This window comes from Balaenoptera acutorostrata, chromosome 4 (assembly GCF_949987535.1).
Source record: "Balaenoptera acutorostrata chromosome 4, mBalAcu1.1, whole genome shotgun sequence".
In the NCBI taxonomy this organism is placed as follows: domain Eukaryota; kingdom Metazoa; phylum Chordata; class Mammalia; order Artiodactyla; family Balaenopteridae; genus Balaenoptera; species Balaenoptera acutorostrata.
The window spans coordinates 136634230-136657709 of NC_080067.1; the positions used below are offsets into that span (position 1 = coordinate 136634230).

At 38.8% G+C, this 23480-nt stretch overlaps 1 protein-coding gene across 6 annotated transcripts in view; it reads right to left on the bottom strand.

Annotated features, from left to right (window-relative positions):
• GRIK1 (glutamate ionotropic receptor kainate type subunit 1) overlaps nucleotides 1-23480 on the bottom strand; it is a 428363-nt gene that overhangs the window by 114076 nt on the left and 290807 nt on the right. For all 6 annotated transcript variants that reach the window (XM_057546158.1, XM_007173824.3, XM_028164433.2 and 3 more), the window contains 2 exons: nucleotides 6858-6911; nucleotides 3109-3282 (listed from right to left, as the gene is read on the bottom strand). In XM_057546158.1, the coding sequence (XP_057402141.1) occupies nucleotides 3109-3282; nucleotides 6858-6911 (228 nt within the window). The remainder of the gene's footprint in view (nucleotides 1-3108; nucleotides 3283-6857; nucleotides 6912-23480) is intronic.

Here is a 23480-nt window from a genome sequence, read left to right on the forward strand (position 1 = left end):
TTAGTAGACCTCAATTCATATTTATTTAGTACATTAATTCCTTTATTAAATACATATTTATTGAAGATCTGCTTTGTGCCAGCTAGTGCTGGGAATAGAGCAGAACACGAAAAGACAGAATCTCCAGCTTCATGGAGTTTATGTTGTTGTAGGGGATGACAACGAACAAATATAAATATGACATATTGTCATAAGGGCTACAGAGAAAAGTAAAGCAGGTTAGGGGAGGGGGAATAACAGGAAGGGGACTACTATATTAGGTAGCAGGTTCATAGAAGGCCTCTCCGGTGAGGTAGCATTTGAGCAAACCTGAATAGGGGAAGGTTCTAGTCACTGGAAGCAGCAAATCCTGGAGATGCAAGAATGAATAGAATGCTGGACCTGAGATATATAGGCCCAGTGGAATTGAAACCAAAGGACTTTTTAACTTTAAGGTAGAGAAGAAAGAGTTTGAGTACAGAGGCAATTTGAGAACAAGGACCTGTTAACAATGGGCCCGGGCTTGGGGACTTGGGGTATGCTCTCTTGACTCAATGATCAGTCCATTGGATGCCCTTATACTTGTCCTTTAACCTTTCTGTGACTCTGTTTCTATATCCCCAAATTAGCCGCCTCTACTAGAAGCCAAAAGGAAACAGTGAACTGCAAAATGGACTATTTGGATAAATAAAGGTCAAAACTATGCTTCACAGGATCAATTTCAAGGCTCTATCTGCATGATGATGGGATCCGACTACTAGTGGGCAACTGAGTGCTACCAGTTTTTTAGACTAATAATGTCATGCCCTAACATAGCTACTGTACCCAATTTTAGAGCAACCTGGTGAGCCACCCTCTTCTGTCCTAATAAATCCCCATTTCCTTTTTATAGTTTATTATAATAACAGAGACCCCTCTGGTTAGATGAAAAGACAATGATAAACTCTAGACCGAATGGGATCTCTCATCCATTGGGACTTGGCTCTGCCATGCTTCCTGTCCGCAGGACCGCTGGGCCTGATTGGGTGAGAATGGAATGGCTCTATCTCCCTCATTCAGTGGTTTGCCTCGTCTCAGTCAATATGTACAAACTGTTGTATCAGCTCAGTATAATTGAAGGGAACAGACACTTCTTTGCTACATTAAGCCATACTTGTGATGAATATTTAATGTTTGTCGCGAATCCACAATCTGTGTTAATATAGCTCCAAACTATAACTCTTTTAGTCATACATGCCAAGCACAGGTAAAAATCTCATCCTGTGATAGAGATCTTGTTTGGGAGGTGGGGTTGGGGTGTGGGCAGAAGATTTTGAACCATATTTGAACACACTGGAATTATAAATCCAGCAGGAAAAAACCCCACAAAAATTAGCACCTCTCTCTCTCTTTCTCTCTCTCTCTCTCTCTCACTCTCTCCCTCTCCCTCCTTTTCTCTTTCTTTCTTTAGCTTTTCTTCTTCCTTTTCAGAAGTCTAGCATTTCCCTGGATATTCTCTACTTATTCTTATTCAAAGCAATGTTTCAAATCATCCTAAGACTCATTTGTACCAAAATGCTTTCTATCATTGTCTTTCAGATCTCTTTGTGTATTTTGAGTTATTTCAGGTTTAAAAAACAGAAACCTTGAACATGGGATCCTCCAGAACCACTTCATTCATTCATTTATTCTTTTTTGTCGTTTGCACCTCATTTAGAAAAGGTAGAAAAAGAAGAGTAATCCGAAGTTTATTTCTCTGTGTGATGATACCTTTCAGTTATCGGTAAATTGCATCTTTAAAGCAATAGTGTTTCTCCCGATGACGGGAACAGAGAATGAAATACTATGCCAATTTAAAATGCTATTACCTGCCCACATTCCCAATATCTTTTCCTTTGGATGACACTGTTCCGGCACAGAAATCTTTTTTTTTTTTTTTTTTTTTATTTCCTTCAGTTTTCTTCCATCACACAGGGAGCTTCATTAGAGAATAAAGCAAGAGTAGGTGCATTTGACAACAAGAGACAAATGATGTTAGTGAGAAGCTCTCTGATGAGGCAGTTTGAAATTTATCTGTTCAGCAGAGTACCTGTCTCTCCTTAGGAGGCAGGCTTGGCATCTGCTTCAAGAGTGACATATGGCTGGTATAAAGCACTGTCAGTGTCTGCAGAGGTGTACCTCCATGTACCCAGGACGGGAAGAATGTGAACACACCAACTCTATGCACATCCAGATTTTCCCACATGTGCTTCTGCTTGCTGAGATGTAGCAGAAGCGAGGAAGGCAAGCTAGTTCTGCAGAACCTTTATATGCAGCTTGCTCCTCCTCTTTCCCTCCCTCCTTCCCAAGGTCACATTCCCAGGGACAACCCTCTCCCCACTTACCCTTGCTTTTGTTTATGCTTTGTCTCCATTTGGCTGACAGTGATGGCTACTCCTGTTAACTTTTTTACCTGAGGCTATTACTCTCAGGAAGCTGAAAACAGCAGTTTTTGATAGTAGCCATGCACAGGCTTTCAAAATAGTAAGTCCCCTACATATGAACCTTCAAGTTGCGAACTTTCAAAGATGCAAATGTGTGTTTCATCAACGTCAGGCGTGAGTGAAATTGCAGTTTGCCCTCCGTCTCCTATTGCTGATGATCTTTCAGCTCTACCATCTCCCACCTCCTCTCCTATCTCCCACCTCCTCTCCCATCTCCAGTCAGTAACTTTTCTTGCCTGTTCACTCGATGCCAGCTCCTGTATGCCAGCTGTTGTACTGTACTACTGTACTTTTCAAGGTACTGTACTGTAAGGTTAAAAATGTTTCCTTTATTTTTTGTTTGTTTGTTTTCTATGTATTATTTCTGTGAAAAGTATTATAAATCTATTATAGTACAGTATTATATAGCCGATTGTGTTAGCTGGGTAGGAAGGCGAACTTTGTTGTACTTATGAATGAATTGGACTTACGAACGTGCTCTTGGAATGGAACTCGTTCATATGTAGGGGACTTACTGTACATAAAATGTTTTCTCCTCTTCTCATACAAGTCAAGGCACAGGTTATAACACTTTTTCCTCTCACTATGAAAAGCATATGAGATTCTTAACCTAACCCCTAAGGAAGTCAAACATTATCTTAAATGATTTTATTTTAAAACTACTTACTGTCATCATGCCATCCAAAAGGCCAGTCTCGGGCCTGGGTGGGGCCTGAAGTCTCTCCATGGACCACTTCTCAATGATGGATGACACGTGAGGATTGTCAATATTAAGCAGCCGAAACCCAGTCATATTTACACCACTGTACCTATAGAGTTCCAGATCTAAAGCAAATAAGTCCTGCGCAGTATTAAAAATGATAAAAGTAGAAAGAGTTAACATTTTCTGTGCTCTTTAGGCAAAAGAGAACTAATGATTGCAGAAGCAACAAATGATTAAAACAAGAATGGCAGCCATCATCACACTGGTTCTATAAAAGAACATTTCCTCTTGTTTTTCACTTGAATGCTGCCTGACAAACTCTAAGGCAGTAATCAGTTTTCATTTTCATCCTTTTTTTTTTTTTTTTTTTTACAATAGTGTTAAAGTTGGTATAAACCAAGAACAAGAATTTAGCTGCCAATAATTAGTATGCCCTTGGGCACAGGATGTGACATTCTGAGAAGCTAGAGAAGTCTGTTCCTAGGATATAGTCTTTGGGGAGTTGAAAGGGATCTTTGTGTCCATTTGATTCATTGCTTTTATTTTCTAGATGAGGAAACTGCGGTTCTGAGTCATGATGTGACTGGCCTGAGAATGATCCACTTGTCAGTGGCAGTACCACCCTTCTCCCTCATAACTTGCTGCCCCAGGCTTCCTTGAATATTGCAAAGGAGATGAAGTTTGGAACTTGCATATACATTTGACGGAAAGATAACTCTCAGCAAAAAAAAAATACCATTCCCTTGCTCACTGAAAATAACCCATGTCCCATATAATGAGAGAATAAAGAATGCCTGGGGCAAATAAGTCCTGAGCAATATTAAAAATGATAAAAGTAGAAAGAGTTAACATTTTCACAAGCTCAGAATAAGAACCAAAATGTTCTCTTCAGAGAATAAACTGGAGCCTATGGTTGTGTTGATGTGAGTATCTTAACAGTAGTATTTGTTCCCTTTTAGATAATGTTGCAGGGAAAAAACTTGAACCCACCCTAGTATTTTCCATTACAGGTGAAGCTGAGTGTAAACCAGAAGTTTATGTTGACTCATATTTAAAATAGACTCGGGCTTCCCTGGTGGCGCAGTGGTTGAGAGTCCGCCTGCCAGTGCAGGGGACACGGGTTCGGGCCCTGGTCTGGGAAGATCCCACATGCCGCGGAGCAACTGGGCCCGTGAGCCACAATTACTGAGCCTGCGCGTCTGGAGCCTGTGCTCCGCAACAAGAGAGGCCGCGACAGTGAGAGGCCCGCGCACCGCGATGAAGAGTGGCCCCCGCTCGCCGCAACTAGAGAAAGCCCACGCACAGAAACGAAGACCCAACACAGCCAAAAAATTAATTAATTAATTAATTTAAAAAAATAAAAATAAAAAAATTAAAAAAAAAAATAAAAAATAAAAAATAAAATAGACTCAAGTGATAATTTCAACTTTTTCCTGTAAAGAAATGTTAGACACTAAAACATGTCATTAAAATATCTCACATTTAAGAATAAACCAAACTTTCAAAATAGCATTTAACAGTTAATAAAAGAAAAAAACTTCCATGAAAATTTCTTACCAATGTAACTGCTTTATGAAAGAACAATACAAAGCAGTACATTATTTGTGATGATAGTGGTTACTAAAGAGAAGTAGCTTCAGAAACACTCCATGATGTTTATGTGCAGAAGATGCATATAGATTTATTCTTTTGAATAACTCTTTTCTACATCACTAATTCTCCCCAAGATAACTTTGGATTAGACTGTAGAACCATAAGAATGCATCTCTGAACTTGCTCATGTAAGAAAAAGTATACTGCCTTTTAAATGATTATATTTATTTCCCTTGCACTAACTAATTTTTTCTTTAAGTTTCATTAATACTCATGAGCAAGAGTGGTAGGAATATAAAAGCAAAGCATGGCAGAATGCAGATAAAACCAAAGGGAATTGTTTAAAGAAACAAATTTAAAGAGTAAGACCCAAGGAAGAATGATTCCTTTAGCATACTCAATGAATAGAAGGAAAGTTACTCAAGATACAGGGGGTTCATACAGAAACTTCCAGGATGAATATTGAATCCCTTATTAATTCAACAGTACAAAAATACAATGTGCTAAAATGGATACATTAAGCATGTGCAAAATTAGCTTGGCTTCCAAATTGTTTCTATGCAATATACAATATGGAAAGTTTGAGGTCCAATTTTCAACATCCCCTTGTTAGCGGAGGATGAGGAAAGCAAGAGTGTGAGGGCAACTGGTTTGTCCTTCCATTGAAGACCAACCTTCTTAGGTTTCTTTGTTTATATTTTTCTCATATTTCAACGAAACCAACTCAATTGGTGTGTACACCTGGGAATGATGGGAAGTTCTAAGGCAGATGGCAATCTCACCTTGAGTAAGACCTACGCGTTCATGGTGATGAGGAAAGGACCATGTTTGTGATCAGAGTAAGATACTTTCCAGTTCTCAGGGTCTCCTTCAACTGTTCTGACAGAAGACCTGATCAGGATGTCAATGAAGGAGGGAAGACCACGGAAACTTTAGTTCAGAAATTTCTGCCCTGCATCCCACTCCCTAGCTCCAAGCTCAGGAGCAGTGATAATTTTGACAACTGCTCCAAAGCATTTGTCTCATGGCATCCTCTGCAGCCCTTCATGCTCTTAGAGATACTTGAGTTAGGGATGGAATTTACTACTTCTAGAAGTATGTGTATGGTAGCTGCCTGATCCTTGTTCCAAACTTTGATTTCCCTAACGTACTAGCCTGCCTTGCCAGTTTTATTTGGTAAAATGATACTCTTACTGAATCTCCCAAAATCTGGGTAGATTTTAGTCGACACACTTTTATAGGTTAGAAATGGAAGTTGGCCCTGTGTTTTCTTCTCACGTAAAAGAGTGGAGTATGTGTGTTGGGAGGGGTGTATTGCGTGTGTGTGTGTGTGTGTCTGGCGAGAGCTATCACATCATTTTGATTTGTTCACTGCCTAAATCATTCTCCCTTGATCTGATAATCTGTCAAAATTTAAAGTTGTATAGTTTCTTTTGAATTTCTCCAGTTTACAGCCATGATTTTTCTTATGATGAAAAATGTTCAATGTGGAAAGCATCTCCCAAGCTCTTTATCTTGATGGTCTTCAAAACACCTGACAGGTGAACCTTGGCCAACCCAGCTATCCACTGGACACAGGTGGTGAAATCACATCAGATCAAAGAATGCCAAGATACTCTTCGGTGTGCCCTCTAATGTATATAGAAAATGTAGATGATTCTTCTTTATTAGTAGTTTGTATTTTGTCAGTTTCTATTTAATGAAAGCTTCATTGTAATTCCTTTCTGGGTGCACTTGCATTGATGCTAGTTAAGAAAAGAAAAAGAAAGAAAGAAAGAAAGAAAGAAAGAAAGAAAGAAAGAAAGAAAGGAAGGAAGGAAGGAAAAAGAAAGAAAGAAAGAAAGAAAGGAAGGAAGGAAGGAAGAGGGAAGGAAGGAAAGAAGGAAGGAAGGAAGGAAGGAAAGAAAAAAGAAAGAAAGAAAGAAAGAAAGAAAGGAAGGAAGAAAGGAAGGAAAGAAGGAAGACACCTGCTGTTCAGCATTTCTGGATTTAGAGGGTTCTTAGGAGAGTAAAACAAATCTCCATGACAATAACCTGCCTTGACACTGGTGGGGCTGATTTAAAAATAACTGAAGATTTTTTTTTATAGTGTGGAATACATTTCCACCAGATACGCTTACCAGGGTTGTGAAAAAGTAATGATAGTACTCAGTCATCATGCCCATGAACAGGATCTGCAAAAGAGAAATAAGGGAAGAATCAGAAACAGAATTATAATAAGAAATAGATAATTAGTAGGTTGACTGCAATAGCTTGGAGACATAGAATAGGAAGGGGCTTTAGAAATCCATAGACTCAGTAGATCAGAAACCTGAGACAAACCAATGATTGATGTGGAGCTAGGATCCAGGCCACTGACCTCCATCCAATGCACTTTCAGTATGCTATGTTTGACCTTCATAGAAGTAATTGGTCTGATGATCAAATTTAAAAATAGTTTATGCTCAACAAATTTTATATCTGTAGTTGCCCATAATGACACAGAGTTTTGCCTTTCCTACTCCCTGGGTTTCTGAGTAATCCCATGCTTAGATATATATTTTATTGATCTCCTTAGCTTTAGTACTTATCATAATGCCTCAGAATAAAACTCATTAAATGTTGAATTGGCAATACTGATATGTAGATATATTTAAATGAGGATTTATAAATATGTGTATCTCTGAAACTCTTCTTTCTACCCCTTTCCCGTCTTATCCCATAGAGTGAGTAGGGGAAAAGAGGATTGTTTATAGATAGAAGAATGGGGACTATTTTTATACCTATTCTCACTGCCTCTTAATTCTGAGTCTGTTACCTAATTGGGATCCTGACAGTTCCAAACATCCTGTGTATCTTGTTTTTATTTGGTGTGGAGGGGCAAAAAGGAGGTAGACAGAAAGGACAGGGGTTCTAGGTAGAGGTAGTTTCTTAAAACTGTGATCTTATTTTTGGATTCCTGAAAATGGTGTCCACTGAGAAGAAACAGTTGCAAATGCTTTGGAGATAAGATATTGTCATCAATCTTTTAAATCAAGAGTATCACCTTCCTTGGCGCAGGTCACAAAGGACTGTTTGAGTGTTGTCTTTTTGGTATTTGCATAGAAATGGATGGAGAAGACTTAGAAATGAAACTTTCAAGACAGTTTTCCCCACAACTCTGATATATTTTGGATGCTAATGAGAATCCCCTCTGGAAGTTTTAAAATCAGATATTCTTAGGCTCCATCCCAGAGACATCCAGAATTAGAATTTCTGAGAGTGGAGCTTCTATATTTCACAGCAGTGGCTGAAAATCACTGGTCTATGGAAAACATGTCCGTTTGCATTAAGGAACAAAGACTTTCATAACTTCAGTTGAAGAGATGGATTGAAAAGTTCTTCAGAAAAGCAACACAAGTTATTGGAGCTTTTATAAGGTGTCTAAGATATGTAAACTAGAATGATTTTACATGAAAGGGGATAAAAAATGGAGAGGGTATTTGGAGATGGCATGTAACATACACGAGCACAGATCTGACACTTCTTATGCCCTCTCTGCTAACATGGAAACCAGAGGGATATTTGGTGAAATTGTAATGTCATGAAGGTAAGACAAATGACAGGAAACTCTCTCTGTGAATCATAAGCCCACAGTATGTAAGTCACTCCTATGGTGATAACAAGACCAGGTGCACAAAAGGATTTTTAAAAGGGTAGGATTGCTTTAGGGCCATCAATAACATTTAAAGTCATGCTTGGTGAGGTCTTATTAGCTGGTCTCTTATATCACTGGAGCCTAAAGAGCTAACCTGCTGGGGTCAGTCAGGAATTCAATTTTTCATTTAGGTTGTTAGTATAATTGCAGCCAAGACTATCTCTTGAAAGGGAACTGGAAAGTTTTATGTCAAGATATAGACCTGGACACTGAGGTTTAAAGTATTGTTTCTGAAAAAACACAAAGGCACCTGAGTTTCCAGCTTTTCACATGGGCTAATTTTTCTTTTTAAACTTTATTGTGGGGGCATTTGATCACCAATTGAGAGTATAGGCTTTTTTTTTTTTAAAGCAACCATTCAACTAATTATTATTACTATTATTATTTATAATTTCTGGAAGCAAATATTCATTTGATATGTCTCTTAATGTTAGAAAAGAGTTACGCAGATGCAGTGAATAAATAGCTAATGGACCTGCTTTTGTTGCAGAAAGAATCCTTGGGTCTTCCAGATACACTTTTTATTTGATATACTAGAAAAATCCCCATTCTTGACTTTCCTACCTAGTGCCTGGGTCAGTGCTTCCTGGTTCTTCCCTTGAATTTCCTAGAAATGAAAATTAAGAAACAAGTATAGTCATGGATCACTGAGCTGTCAATTTTGTGGACTCTCTAGGACATGGGTGAATGAGAAGTGTTTAGATAGAAATAATGCCAATAGCATCAAAGCTCTTTATAATGGTTTGTAGACTGATTGGGACTGACTGCTCTGTTGTCAAATGGTAGTATACTTTATACTTTATAGCACTCACACCACGATTTTCTCTCTGCGTGTTGGTATTTCAGCTAAAAGTCATTAAGGGATTACGAAAATGTCATATCAAGATAAATGTCAGTTTTTCCAATAGCGTAATCATGATATGGGGATTTTTAAATGGTTCTTTGCAAAACTGACTTTTTCCTAACAAACACCACCTTGTCTGAATTTTTTTACTGTATTTTGCTGGATTGACCAGGAGGCACTGACTTAGGCAGTGTACACTTTACCAGGACAATATTACTAGGAACTAGTTTTGGCTCTATTTAAATCATTTTTAATGGTGCAAAACACATCACATCACATCACACACACTAATAAGTAATAAACGTGGCTGTCAATACTATTTGTACTGATGGCACATTCCCCTTAATTGCTTCCACCAATACTTTAATAATAGTTGTTTCCTAACAGAATTATTCTTATTAAATATCCCCTTGAAACCATATTATTGACAGATTGATAGACTGTAAAAACCTAGCCCTTTCAATAGAATTTTATATCTATAGTAGGGATGTATTTAATACCTATTAGTCTTCTTGATTTTGGAAGACCCATAGGGTGGATTTCCTTAGTGCCAGTTCCAATTTTCCAATGTGATAAAATTGCATTTCCTGGCCCCTTGTGCTTGGGTGGAGCCATGCACTGGTTTTGGTCAAGGAAGTGGGAAAGATACTGACATATGTCACCCTCCAGAGATCTCACTCACCCTGACAGGTGACTACCATGATTATCAGTGCCAGACAAGCCAATTTTTTGTTTTTGTTTTTGTATTTCTGAATAAATACAATTATATGTTTCATAAATACTGTAAGGTATGTCATGACTTTCTTTTGATTACTAGAGACTTTAGGGTCAAAATTGTGGGTCCTCCGTTAGCAACTACTCAGGAACATAGGATATATATTCTATGTGCTAATGCCATTATGTTTTTCTTTAATTTTTCCCTTGGTACCAACTTCATCCCTTTCTTAAAAAATATTTATGACTTTTTTCAAATGTATTTTTCTAGGCTGCTTCAGTTCTTTGTATAATAAAGATATAACATGAATAAATTATCCTGGTTGGGAGAAGCGGCATAATTTTTTTTTCCATAAAGAGAGATGAACTATTCAGATCTTATATAGCTGGGTTGGGTTAGGGTAACAAAAAAAGCCTCCAACAAAATACCACTCATAGTTAATCATATTCTATGTCCTTGCAGAATCAATGATAAGAACTCAAAAGTTCTTGTAGATGGTGATGGTTCATTTTATGTGTCAACTTGACTGGGCCAAGAGGTGCCCAGATTAAACGTTATTTCTGGGTGTGTCTGTGAGGCTGTTTCCAGATGAAATAAGCTTTTGAGAAAGCAGATGGCTCTTCCCAATATGGTGGGCATCATCCAATCCACTGAGAGTTTGATTAGAATAAAAAGGCAGAGGAAGAAGGAATTCACCCCTTTTCCTTCCTGCCTGACTGCCTGAGCTGGGACTTTGGCGTTCTCCTGCCCTTTGACTGAGATTTTCACCACTGACTCTTCTGATTTTCAGGCCTATAGTTTCAGAGAGTATAGTTACACAACAGCCTTTCTCGGTCTCTAGCTTGCACATGGCAGACTGTGGGCCTTCTCAGTCTCCATAGTTAAGTGAATCAATTCTTCATAATAAATCTCTTCATATATATTTCCTATGGGTTCTGTTTCTCTGGAGAACCCTGGCTAATACAGAGAACAATACCAAAATACTAAAAGTCCTACATACTCTGCATACGTATGACATTCCTTTCTATCTAGATAACACAGTCCTTAAACGAGTGAGGGGAAGAGAGGCTGACACCTACGTGAAGGTTTTCTCTGTATTATGCTATTATAGAAATGCCACAGACTATTCTATTCTTTCAGTGGCTAGAAAATAATTACTGTTTTCTTTCTTTTGTAGTCAAAATGAATCATCAGAAAGCAGAATAAAACTCACTGACATCTTTATTCCTGTTTTGCCCCTAGGTTCATCAGAACCATTTTATTTTTAGATTCCATGTATATGTGTTATCATATGGTATTTGTTTTTCGCTTTCTGACTGACTTCACTCTGTATGACAGACTCTAGGTCCATCCACCTCACTACAAATAACTCAGTTTTGAGAATGGACTTGAGGACACGGGGAGGGGGAAGGGGAAGCTGGGATGAAGTGAGAGAGTGGCATGGACATATATACACTATCATACGTAAAATAGATAGCTAGTGGGAAGCAGCCACATAGCACAGGGAGATCAGCTCGGTGCTTTGTGACCACTTAGTGGAGTGGGATAGGGAGGGTGGGAGGGAGATGCTAGAGGGAGGGGATATGGAGATATATGTATACATATAGCTGATTCACTTTGTTGTACAGAAGAAACTAACACACCATTGTAATGCAATTATACTCTAATAAGCATGCTAAAAAAAATAATAATAACTCATTGACAGTTGATTCTTGGAAGGACAACTCTAATGACCCCACTGTTATCAAGGTTCTCTGAAGCACAGTTGTTGTTCATTAACTATGATGGCTCCACTTTTGCCCAGCTGTTCTCTGGAGTTTTTACAATAGAACTCTCATGGCCTTGTTCACGATAGTATTGACTCTTCCTGGTCTAGCTCTGTTGTTCTTTGCAAAGACAGTCTTTTGGATTTAGATGAGTAAAGGTATCACATACAGCCTGAGCATCACAAAGACCATAGTTTAGTTTGTCTTGAGAACCCTCATCCAAGTCTAGATGAAGAGAGTTTGTAGAGTCTAATTCCTATGGTTGGTGACAGAGTTGGTCTATAAGACACTTGGAAACTCTCTGAGAAAAATCTTCGCATAACATGTCCTGGTATAAAGACACCTATGTCACATTTCAACAGGATCATTTTCCTGAAGGCAATGCAGAGCTATGGAGACAGCAATTCTCCACAAACTCTCAGCATCCATTGCTAAAAGCAATTCATACATCACAAATAATTGGCATAATGCTGCTATCATAGTAGCAGAAACTTAAAATGGAACCTGGAGTGCTCCTAAGCATTTTTGAGGGATTCTTATAATATTCGTAAGGGGTTTTATTACTGCATCTTTCCACTGAAAAATAGGTGTCTTAGAAGTGTATATTGACTAACCTAAAGTGTATTGCTCCTTTTATAGCCTTCTCAATATCAAGATAAATTCTAAACCATCAGACATGATTTCTAGTCAATAATTTCAAGTGAACAACTTCTAAATGTGTGACGTACAATGTGGCTAAACTAATATTTTTACCTCAAGATAGAAATAAGTTATTTCAGCATAAAAATATCTTCAGGAAACCAGTTGAATAATATCAAGTCTCAGAGAAGCAGTTTTAAGAAGAAGGTTTGAGCTCTAGGATGTAGCTCTTTCTCACCTGCCAACTTTGGTACTTCGGGCTGCAATTGCACTCTCCTCTGAGCAGAATGCTCCTTTGGCAACGTAGTTTTTAATGTTGGTCACCAGTAGAACAAGCTAGGTAAATTAGGCCTTTAGATCAGTCTTTACTGATGCAAAAAAAGACACTCATACAATCCTGAATGACTGTAATTTATATCTACAAAGGTAACAGTGGAATGTATGGAAAATAGCATTGGACCCCTGAAAACCCTGACATGTAGAAAACTACCCATATCCTTATGGAGTAGGATGAACAATGGCCCCTTAAAAATGTCCACATCCTAATTTCCAGAATATGCTAATATGTTACCTTACATGGCAGAAGAACTTTGCAGATGTGATTAAGTTAAGGATCTTAGTTTATGGGAAATTACTCTGGATTATCCAGGTGGGCCCAGTGTAATCACAAGGGTTCTTATAAGATGGAAGCAGATGGTCAGAAGGCAGAGGAGGTGATGTGAAGATGGAAAGAGAGGGAATGAAAGGCAGTGTGATGTGGGACCACAAGCCAAGGAATGAGGACAGCTTCTAGAAGTTGGAAAAGACAAGGAATTAGATATTCCCTGAATCCTCCAGAAGGAAAATAGCCCTGCCAACAGCTTGATTTTAGACTTCTGACCTCCAGAATTGTAAAAGAGTAAATTTTTATTGTTTAAGCCACTACATTTGTGATAATTTGTTACAGCAGAATATGAAACCAACACTCCTCATTTGCTCATCTTTCTGGGATTATGGCCTATGAGATTGCACAATTTTGGTGTATTGCTATCAAGAGCATGTATCAAGAGGAAAAATGACTTGTTTGAAGTTGAAAACTTTCTAAATTTCTTTGTGCCCCTCCATTCACACACATATACTAACCACATGCATGTACACAGATACAGCTACCCACAAAGAGTCTAGGGTTTTCCTTCCATTTGAAGATAGTGCTATGCCACTTACAAACCCAGACCACTTTCCTCCTGCCTCCAAGTGAAATCAAAGGAAAGCAAAGAGTATTCCACATAGTGTTGGTGAATGGAATAGCTGCACTATTTGAGAGTGTCTTTCAGTCTTAATTCCTTTATAAGCTTCTCTCTCTAGAGGTATGGTCAGAAGAAGAAGGGAAGCTGATACTAATAGATATTAATAAATGGAGTGGAGCCCAATGGGGTTTAGTTTAGCCTCAGAAGATAAACCTACTAGAAGAGCCACATGGCATCATCCAGGTACACAGCAGAAGAGATTATGCTATTTAGGGAGTACAGTCTGCTGACAACAGAGCAGGAAAAAAAAAGATTTCCCCTAGCAGAATGAAATAGGCAACCTGGCAAATAGGATAGAGTGGAGCTTTTGGAGGATTACATGAACCCAAAGAAAAAAACTCTCTGCAACATCCAAGGGAAATTGGTGGAAATATGAGGTATAAGAAAGACTATAGTAGAAGAAAAGTTTTAACAGCAAAGAACTGAACGAATCTTGAAGTTGGAAATTTAGCAGAGAATATGTTGCATACACTGTAATCTTTTTGCAATAAGCTTCTTTCATAACGGTGGTAATAAAAACTATACCTCAAATTTGCCTGAGGGTAACCTTTTGAGGGAGAGATTAGTCATGTAGTCACTAAATGGTGGTCTTGTTGGTCTCATGATATCTCTGTAGCACAATAAAGTTATCATAATTTGGGTCCTGTTTCTCAGTTTTTTTGGCTTTTTAGATGACTTTATTTTGTCAATTTATCTAGTAGCTATCAGGCTTAGAAAACTATTATTTTTATCAGTGTTTCTCAGTGCATTAGTATCTCCAAAGAACTCTTTAAAAACACCCATGCCTGTGCCCTATCCCTAAATATTCTGATTTATTTGGTCTAGGTTCTAGGCATTGGTATCTGTGATACCAAGACTCTCCAGGTGATACTTACATACAGCCAGAGCTGAGAACCACTGATTTATATTAACCAAACTCATATTTTAAAGGCATAACAATAATGATCAAAACTATTATTTGATGAGTGCTACAACATGTCCACTGCTGTGATAGATTCTTTATCTACTATTGAGGAGGAAGTGTTACCCTCAATTTATAGATGTGAGTATAGTTATAGTACTTGAACCCAGGTTTGATTTCAATCCTGGGCTCTTTGTGCTATATTTATAATAGGAGGTATATGTGGGAGGAAAGTCAATAATTTGTACAAAGTCCTTCTGTACTTTGAGAACCCAAATAAAAACGTATGGTTCTTTGGTGAGAGCAAAGTTAGAAGGACAAAGTTAGAAGGACAGGAATTTATCTTAAGGAATGAATCCATCAAGCCAAGAGAGCTTGATAAGTTGCCCCTCTATTCTTGTTCAGAGAGTTGGACCCCATTATGAAAGGTTGTACCATGGATGATGCTGCAGGTATTATCAGGAGCCTCACTCACTTCTCCTCCTTCTGTCAGGAATTCAGACCTACATAGCTCTTCTATTACAACATCTCTTTAGATATTAGAATTAATTAGATTCTAATTTTAAATCCCTTTAGTGATCTTTCAGGAAGAACTTCAGTCTCTTTAATGGGGTCAGCTTTCATGAAGAAAAGATAGTTTGGGACTTCCCTGGTGGCACAGTGGTTGGGAGTCCGCCTGCCAATGCAGGGGACACGGGTTTGAGCCCTGGTCCGGGAGGATCCCACGTGCTGCAGAGCAACTGGGCGCCTGCGTCACAACTGCTGAGCCTGCACGCTGCAGCTGCTGAGGCCAGCGCGCCTGAAGCCCATGCTCCGCAACGGGAAGGGAGGGGCATCTCAGTGAGAGTTCCGCGCACCGCAACGAAGACCCAACACAGCCAAAAATAAATAAATAAATAGATAAATAAATAAATAAATTTAAATCTTCAGAAAAGTTAAAAAAAGAAAGTACTACTTTAAAAAAAAAAAGGAAAGAATAGTTTGTAAAAAAAATTGTAATGCAATTGTTAAAATTGTGTGATACACATAATAATAGATATTTTTGTGTGCTTGATGTTATAATGGCAGTGGACACAAGGTGCTTAGGGCTTTGCATGACATGCTAAGCAATGCGGGCTTTATACTTAAGGCAATAAGGGGGTGGGGCGGGCACTCAGGAATTTCAAACTTGAGAGGGGTAAGATCAGATATTTTATTTAAAATGAAGAGTTTCTGAGGCCACATGGAGGCTGGGTGGAGAAAAAGAGAGGGAGAGGACTTGTGACCGAGAGATCAATTGTTCTAGCACAGGAGGAAGATGATGAAAGTGATGGAGAAAAGGAGGTAGAATCTGAAATATAGTTAGAAGGCAGAATCTACAACATTCGGTAACTAATAAATAGGAAAGGTGAGGGAGAGTCAAGGAGATTCCCAGGTTTCTGGCTTGAGTAATTGAATGTTATTTCTGGTTGGTGGGATGAAGGATGAGAAGGAAGATGCAATATGTTAAGTCTGGCATGGAGATTTAATGACATCAGATGAGATCCTCATAAGGTTGGGAGACTTGGTAATTCAGACTGAAAGGAGGTTTGGGAACCACTATTGTGATACGGTGGAGGAGGTGACGCAGTGATAGAGTTAGGATTGGGAAGCACTGTATCACTCTTGTAGTTTTGCCTAGATACCATATCACTAATAATACTGATGATGCTAATCCGTAACATGTGGGATACTTCATGCATCAGTGGTGGGCTGCTTAGTGCCTTATAGGCATTGTCACATTTAAGTTTTCTCAAAACAGCATGAGCTATGGGCTATGACATTCCCATTTTACAGATGCAGCAAAGAACAAATAACTAAGTCCTCTACTAAATAACCTCATTCAATACATTGAAGTTTTTCATAGTACTTTATTCTCCCTTTACCCTGGCACAGTCTTTAGCACATAGAAAACAGCCAATACATGTCAACTGAATAAATGGTGAAATTTAGATCTTACAGGGTCATGCTTATAACAGAAACGATGTGGCTAACAGTCATGGGGAAAGTAGGGTGGAGGGATCTTTTTGGTAAAATCTTGCATTTATGAAAGGTTGAAGAAGCAGGTATGGTTAACATAATGAAGTGATTTTTAACCTACTTCAGTCTTCAGCCTTCTTTAGGGAATCAGATAGAAGCTATGGATCTTTTCCCCTGAGAAAGTCACACCGAGGGGCACAGACATCCTCAAAATTTTGAATAGAGCTGAGGCTCACTGATCCTGCTACAGGCTTAAGACATGCTTTTTGTTATACACATCTTCAGATTCCTTACATGATTCCTTTTAAATTACCCCCACTTCTCTTGCAAAGATAATTTCTCTTATTGCCTATTACAGCCAAATTTTGATGTAGCTGGAATTAAGCATTAGAGCATTTCTGAGGCATATATGTGATTTTTATTACCTCTCAATTCGAATTGAGACAAATCTAAGTCCTTTTCCAAATCTACTCACTGGAGGTTTTAGAGCATCCTCGGAAGGGCATCTTGTACACTAAGAATACAAACAAATTGCAAACCCTTTCAGTAAATTTTTGATTATTCATAGAGGTCAATTAATTCTTGTGTATATTAATAACATACTCATATCTATGAACTGCTCCTTACAATCCAAACTAACTATGTGCTCAGGAAATGTAAATAGATTTTAATATCAGCTTGAGAGAAACATAATTAGAATAAGAATGTGTTGCCAAAAAAATTATATAACAAACTGCAAATTATCATCCAGTTAGTATAAACTGAGATTCATCATGATTACATTGTCAGGATTTATCCAAAGTAATGAACTTCTCATCAATTAAGTATCTCAAAGACTACCAAAGGGCTCTAAAAAACCTTAAAAAAGAATGAACTGCTTAATTATTTCCCCATTTCTTTGAAAGCCTACTAAGTACAAGGCAATGTGCTAGTTCTTTATGTCTAGACGCTAGTAAGAGGATTATTGATCGCTTGTATGCATGGAAGCTCAGAGCTGAAGGGAAGCTTAGCAACAATTAGAATCTAATCCAACAATCCTATTTTACAGGTGAGGTGACTGAGTCTCAGAAAAATAAACAGACTCGCTCAAAGTAGCATATTAAGACGGGCTATGAAACTCAGATCAGAGACACATTAGACCCTGGTTTGAAATTCCAGCCTTGCCATCTAGTGTATGCTCTAGAACCTCATTCTTCTCATTTGTAACATGGGATATTTTGAGGCAGTAAAAAGATAACACTTCAGTCAAATACATAGCCTATTCTGGCACACAATGACTACCCAATAAATGGCATTTATTTTATCCTATTAGGGGAAGAGCAGAGTTTGCAACTGCATCTCCCAACTTTCAGTCTAAGACGCTAGTCACAGTTCCCTACTGCTTTAGAAATTAGCTTCATGGTCTCCAACCAGTAAATTGGCATTAGACAGCTAAACTCTTGTGACATTCATTTTCAAGGTCTCTTTTTGCCTTAAGGTGGCAGGGATTTGGGGTTTTGTTGTTGTTTTCATTGTTGTATCTTTGTCACCTTCAATCAGTGCTCAACAAATATGTGTTGAATGAAATAAATGAATTTCTTTACCATGTCCCCACCACATTCGCTACTTGGCTTCAATATAAACAACATTTCTTGAGAACTTGTGTAAACTAGAAATGATTGGATGTTTGAGAATCAAAGGAAATAACGCATCCAAGAAATATGAAGCTTAACTAAAATGTGTTCCAGGTTCCATTACTTGTAGAATCAGTTGACTTCTTGGTGTACATAACAGTAGCAGAATAGGATACTTTCTTTTCCTTTTAAATCCTGAGATAAGTTTCAAATCCCAGCCTAGCCACTTGCTGGCTCTGTGACTTTGGGCAAGTTACAAAATCTCTCTGAAATCTGTCCATTTCTTGTATGCAGAATTTTCTCATAAAAATTAAATGAGTGATGCATTTCACTTGCTTAGGACAGTGCCTGGAACATAGTAAGTGTTGAGTAGAAGGTAGCCCTAAGGTCTTTGGCTTATTTTATGTGTTTATGATTAGAAATAAAGACTTGGGGATATGACTTAGCTGGTGCAGGTTCCAAACACAGATTTGCAACCTTTTAGCACATCACAGCTGTACTGCTTGACTTGATGTTTTCTGTCCTAAGAGATGAAGGCTAATGGTACTTCTGTCCTGTGAAAACATTAAATGAAACCCATCTAACTACCTCTGCTTGTCTTGGTCAGAGATGTTAGGCATAACTTATATGGGGAAAAAAATCCATGCACAAAATTATTTGATTAATCAGCATTGCCATTGCACTTCCTAGCAGAGGGAAGCCAAGCGTTTGAAAAATACATTTTCTGCCTGGTCTTGTTTTTATGTTAATTGAAACAAAAGAAAAAAAAAATAGAAACAAAAGCACACAAATGTTGACAGGAGAAAATGCAATATAATTCTACAAAATATTTTGGTACTAAAATGTTCTATGGAGGCTAATGGCTCAATTATAGCTTAATGCTCATTGCCACGAGTGTTGTAAGAGGAAAAACATCTCCCCTCTGATGCATTTGTTCATGTAAACAAGACAGCAGTTTTCCTGAGTCAGAAACAGTATGTTCACGCTCATCCACTGGCCACTCTCTAGCTCAGGGAATTGGCCCAGCCCTGAAGCAGCTTCCCTGCTAGATGAAGCACCACTGCATCCCTTCCCTCCTTATCAGAGAACCATTAGGTTTCACTATGCTTGAAATAGTGACCTGCTTTCTCAATCCTATTACAGGATTTGAAAACGACTCTGCAGTTCTCCAAAGAGGCAAATTTATTTTCAGAAAGGAGAATCATTAGCTCAAACACATTACAGTTCTTAATAATACAGAATTTCAGGGTTGAATGAAACCTTCCTTTTGAGGAAACTGAGGCACAGAGGGGTGACTTGTTCAAATGTGCTTGGCAGAGTTGAGAGTTCAGCATACTGAGTGGAGTGGAAGAAAGGTGATTTGGGAGATTACTGATTAGGAGCTTCTAAGCACAGTTCTTGGATCATTCATTTCATCTATTCATTCAACAGAGATGTACTGGTCACTCGTTGTGTGTCAAATAATGTAATAGATGTTGGGGATTTGGGAGAACAAGACAAAGAAAGCTCCTATCCTCTTGGAGTTTACAGTATAGTAGGGGATAGAGATAACAAATGAATCAAGGTCCTTAATTAATTATAGATTTGTATTAGGGTTACAGAGCAACTAAGTAGAGTGCAAGGTCATAAGGAATGAGAAAATAGTTTCTTCTCCTTTATCTCCCAAGAGTTAATCATGAAGGCTTAGGTGAGGCAGACTTTGGAAAAGAATGTTCCAGGTGTTGGCAACTGCAAGTGAAAAGGCCATAAAGTAGGGAAAGGAGGGCATGTTACATGACCAGGCAGAGTGCCCTTGAAATAGTGTATTGGAAGCTGGAGGCTGGCAGGGAGGCTGGAGGGGGTGGATGGGTCACATCATGCAGGCCACAGATTTTTGCATTAAAAGCATGCTCGGTAGATAAAATTAACACTGTCCCTGAGCTTCAATTTTCATTTCCAGAAAAAAAAAAAGATAGTACTAATTATATCAATGATTATTATGTCAATTAAAGGATATGGTTGCTTCTCACCCAGCATGGCACTAGGCACATGTTAGGAATTCCCTACCTAGAGTCATCCTACCCTGTGCCTCATCTTTATTTGTTTTGTTTTTGTTCTTGTTTCTTTGTCTGTGCTGTGTGGCATGCAGGATCTTAGTTCCCCTGCAGTGGAAGTGCAGAGTCCTAACCACTGGACTGCCAGGGAAGTCCCCCGTGCCTCATCCTTAAATTCATCTGTCATCAGCCACTCTCTCGGGAGAATCATACTCAGTAGGAGCGAGTGAAGGTGCAAGTGTGGTGGATGGTGAGGAGTCAGTGGGAAGACAGAGGGACTTGGGGGATGTGGGAGTGAGGAGGAGCTGGGGACCTGGGATTTCCACATTAAAGGCAGGTTAAGGAGAGATCAGCATCCTCTAAAAGCAGCAGGATGCCTGCTGGGTGGTGATGGATGGACAGGGAGAGAAGAAGACATGGAGTGACCTGACGGGTCCCATGTGTATGCTGCTGGTTTTCGGGGCCACTCTCAGACTGCAGAAATTCACGAAGACCATTTGTTCTTATGAGAGCCGTGCTCCCCTGTAGCCTAATCAAGTCTTGCCATTTGAATTTCTAACTAATTTTGGGGAAATAACTTTTCAGATTCTCATCATATAGTACTTGTTCAATATGAATAGAAATAATCACTTTGCTGAAGTGATTATCATGCCCAAGAATAATTATAGACTTTTCCCCGATTTTTACTTTTAGATAAATGTCAAATATCTTCTTTAAAGTGCATTTGATTTCTTTTTTCTTAAGAATCATTAAAAAGTAGTAAAATATGATGAAGGTGCAGGGAAGTACAGGGAAATAATGGGAAATATGCATGAGAAGAAAGACACGTTGACCTGGCAGAGAAAATTTTCTCAGCAGTGATTTTAGTCACCAAAGAAGTAAAAGCTATTAATACTAATTTCATCTAAAGGAGACCAGCAGCAAGTGGTTGTGTTTTCCCCCGACATTTCTGGAAGCCTAGTTCAGAATGGTTATCCATTATGAAATGGGGGCCCCTTATGGTAAAGTAGACATTCAGGATCTGAGATCATAGGGCAGGCTGGCTATTCAGAGAGTGACCTTGTATGAGGCACTTACCCTATCTGAGCTTCAGTTTTCTCAGCTCTGAAGTGAGAATACCAAATTTACTTCAGGATAAACTGAGATGACATGAGATGACATACAGGGTGCCAGACACCATCTTTGGTACCTCAGTAAAAGAGATAAGTCTCTTTCCTTCCTTTCTTTCCCTCGGGAGAAAGAGGTAGGTTGAGCGGTGGCTGGCATCAGAACCCTGAACTTCTGAACCCTCAGACCCCCTAGAGACACTCCGCAGACAGATTCAGGAAAGGTCTCTGAAAGAGTTTCTACATGTTGTCCAGGACTAATGGAGCAAGTTAAAATTGAATCACACAGAGTACTAGTACCTCATCTTGACTAGAATAGAAAGTCCTAAGGTCTTCATTATAACTTTTCAAACCATAACAGCTTCTTGGAGGTCCAAATGAAGCCCATTAAGCCAACCTGGATTCTTTGCTGTGATTTCAAAATGAGCAATAGTTCTTTCACATGCAGTAAGGTAAGGGTTTCATGCTGGAAGCTTTTAAAAAGGTTCTCCTCCCCTCCCAATCTTTTCAGATTATGGGTCTAGGGCAAAGAGGGGATGAACAGTCTTTTAGTCACTTCCCCCAAGCTTCACAGCCAATCGTACCATTCACGTGATTAGGAAAAGCAAACACAAGATAAAACATGGCTTGTGCAAAGTGGAACTAATCCTATTCCTCCTTGCCCCTGACAGACATTTCTTGAGAGGGCATCTCTTAGATGATTTTCTGTGTCTTTTTTTTTTTTTTTTTTAATTTCCTTTGAATGACATAATCTCTATGCCACAAGGAAAGAACCACTTACATCAAAGGAATTTTATATCCACATTTATCAAAATACAGGAGAAACTCTAGCAGCCGCTGCCCATGGCCATCAGGCACTTCCCTTGCCTATTCCAAGCCTGCCCTTTGGGAGAGATATGACCAGTTATGTGAGCCAAGTAGATTTCTAACTAAGAGAAGCCTCATCAGCAAATCATTCTCTTAAATGTAACAGAAGTCCCTAGCTTCTGTTATGAAAGACTCTTGGGAAGGGATACTTCTTTGCATTTTGAGGGCTACGCATAAAATCTGGGTGTTTTTCTCAGTTCTGGTCCACACTCCATTACACTTTAATGACTGTATTAAATTCTCAAATGAAGCCTTAAGATAAAGAGCAGCTGATTATATTTATTCACCTTTCAAGTTCTTTAGTTGCTGACATCACTGCAGCATGCTTGCTTTCTTTACTGAGAGGTACTTATAATATCTAAAGACTTGTTAATGCAACTATAGTCTAGAAGTAAGTAACAGATAGTCTGCCTAACTGGAGAAACAACGTGTCACAGTGGAGAAAGCATCAGATGGGATAAAGGAGGCTCAGTTCCGTTCCTGGCTGTGTCACTCTGGGAAAGTTATTTTATCTCCTATAAAGTGAGAGGATTAGCCTTGATGACATCTACGATTGTTTTCAACCACAATTTAAAATATGTTCTATGGCTCAGTGGCTTCCGAGAAATGCCCTTCCAGTGTGAGCTATAGCACTGGAGAGTCAGGCTGTATGACTGCACCCAGAGAGCTCTTCTAAGTGATTCAGAAACCCACAGTTCTGCATTTGTATGGAGGGGTTGGTCTACTTGTGAAATTAGTGCCCATTACCAGTCAACCCCACAGCATACCCCAGATATTTTAAACTAGGGAGTGTAATAACACCTTGTGCCATTTTAGGTAAGAACATTGCCTCATGCCACAGTAACCACTTAAATACAGAGAGACACCCATTAGGCCAAGTAAATATAACCTGGCTATTTTTTTCCTACTTTCTCCCAAATTCAATCCCTTGACTTTTTATTAGTGCTTCTATTTTAAACATCTGGCTTGCCTTTCCCATTGTCTCTGTCTATGCTAGAGTTTCTCAACCTCAGCACTATTGGCATTTTAGGCTACGTAGTTCTTTGTTGTTGGGTGGGGTGGGATCCTGTGTCTTATAGGATGTTTAGCAGCACCTCTAATTGCTAGTTGTCAGTAAAATGCCACCATCCCCAATGTGACAACCAGAAATGTCTCCAGACATTGACAGAAGTTTCCGAGGGGTGAAATCACTCTGGGTTGAGAACCACGAGTCTAGGTTTAATCTTTTTTTTTTAAATTTATTTTTAATCTATTTTTTATTTTGATTCTGAGTTTTCTTTCTTAGACATAAGACCAGTG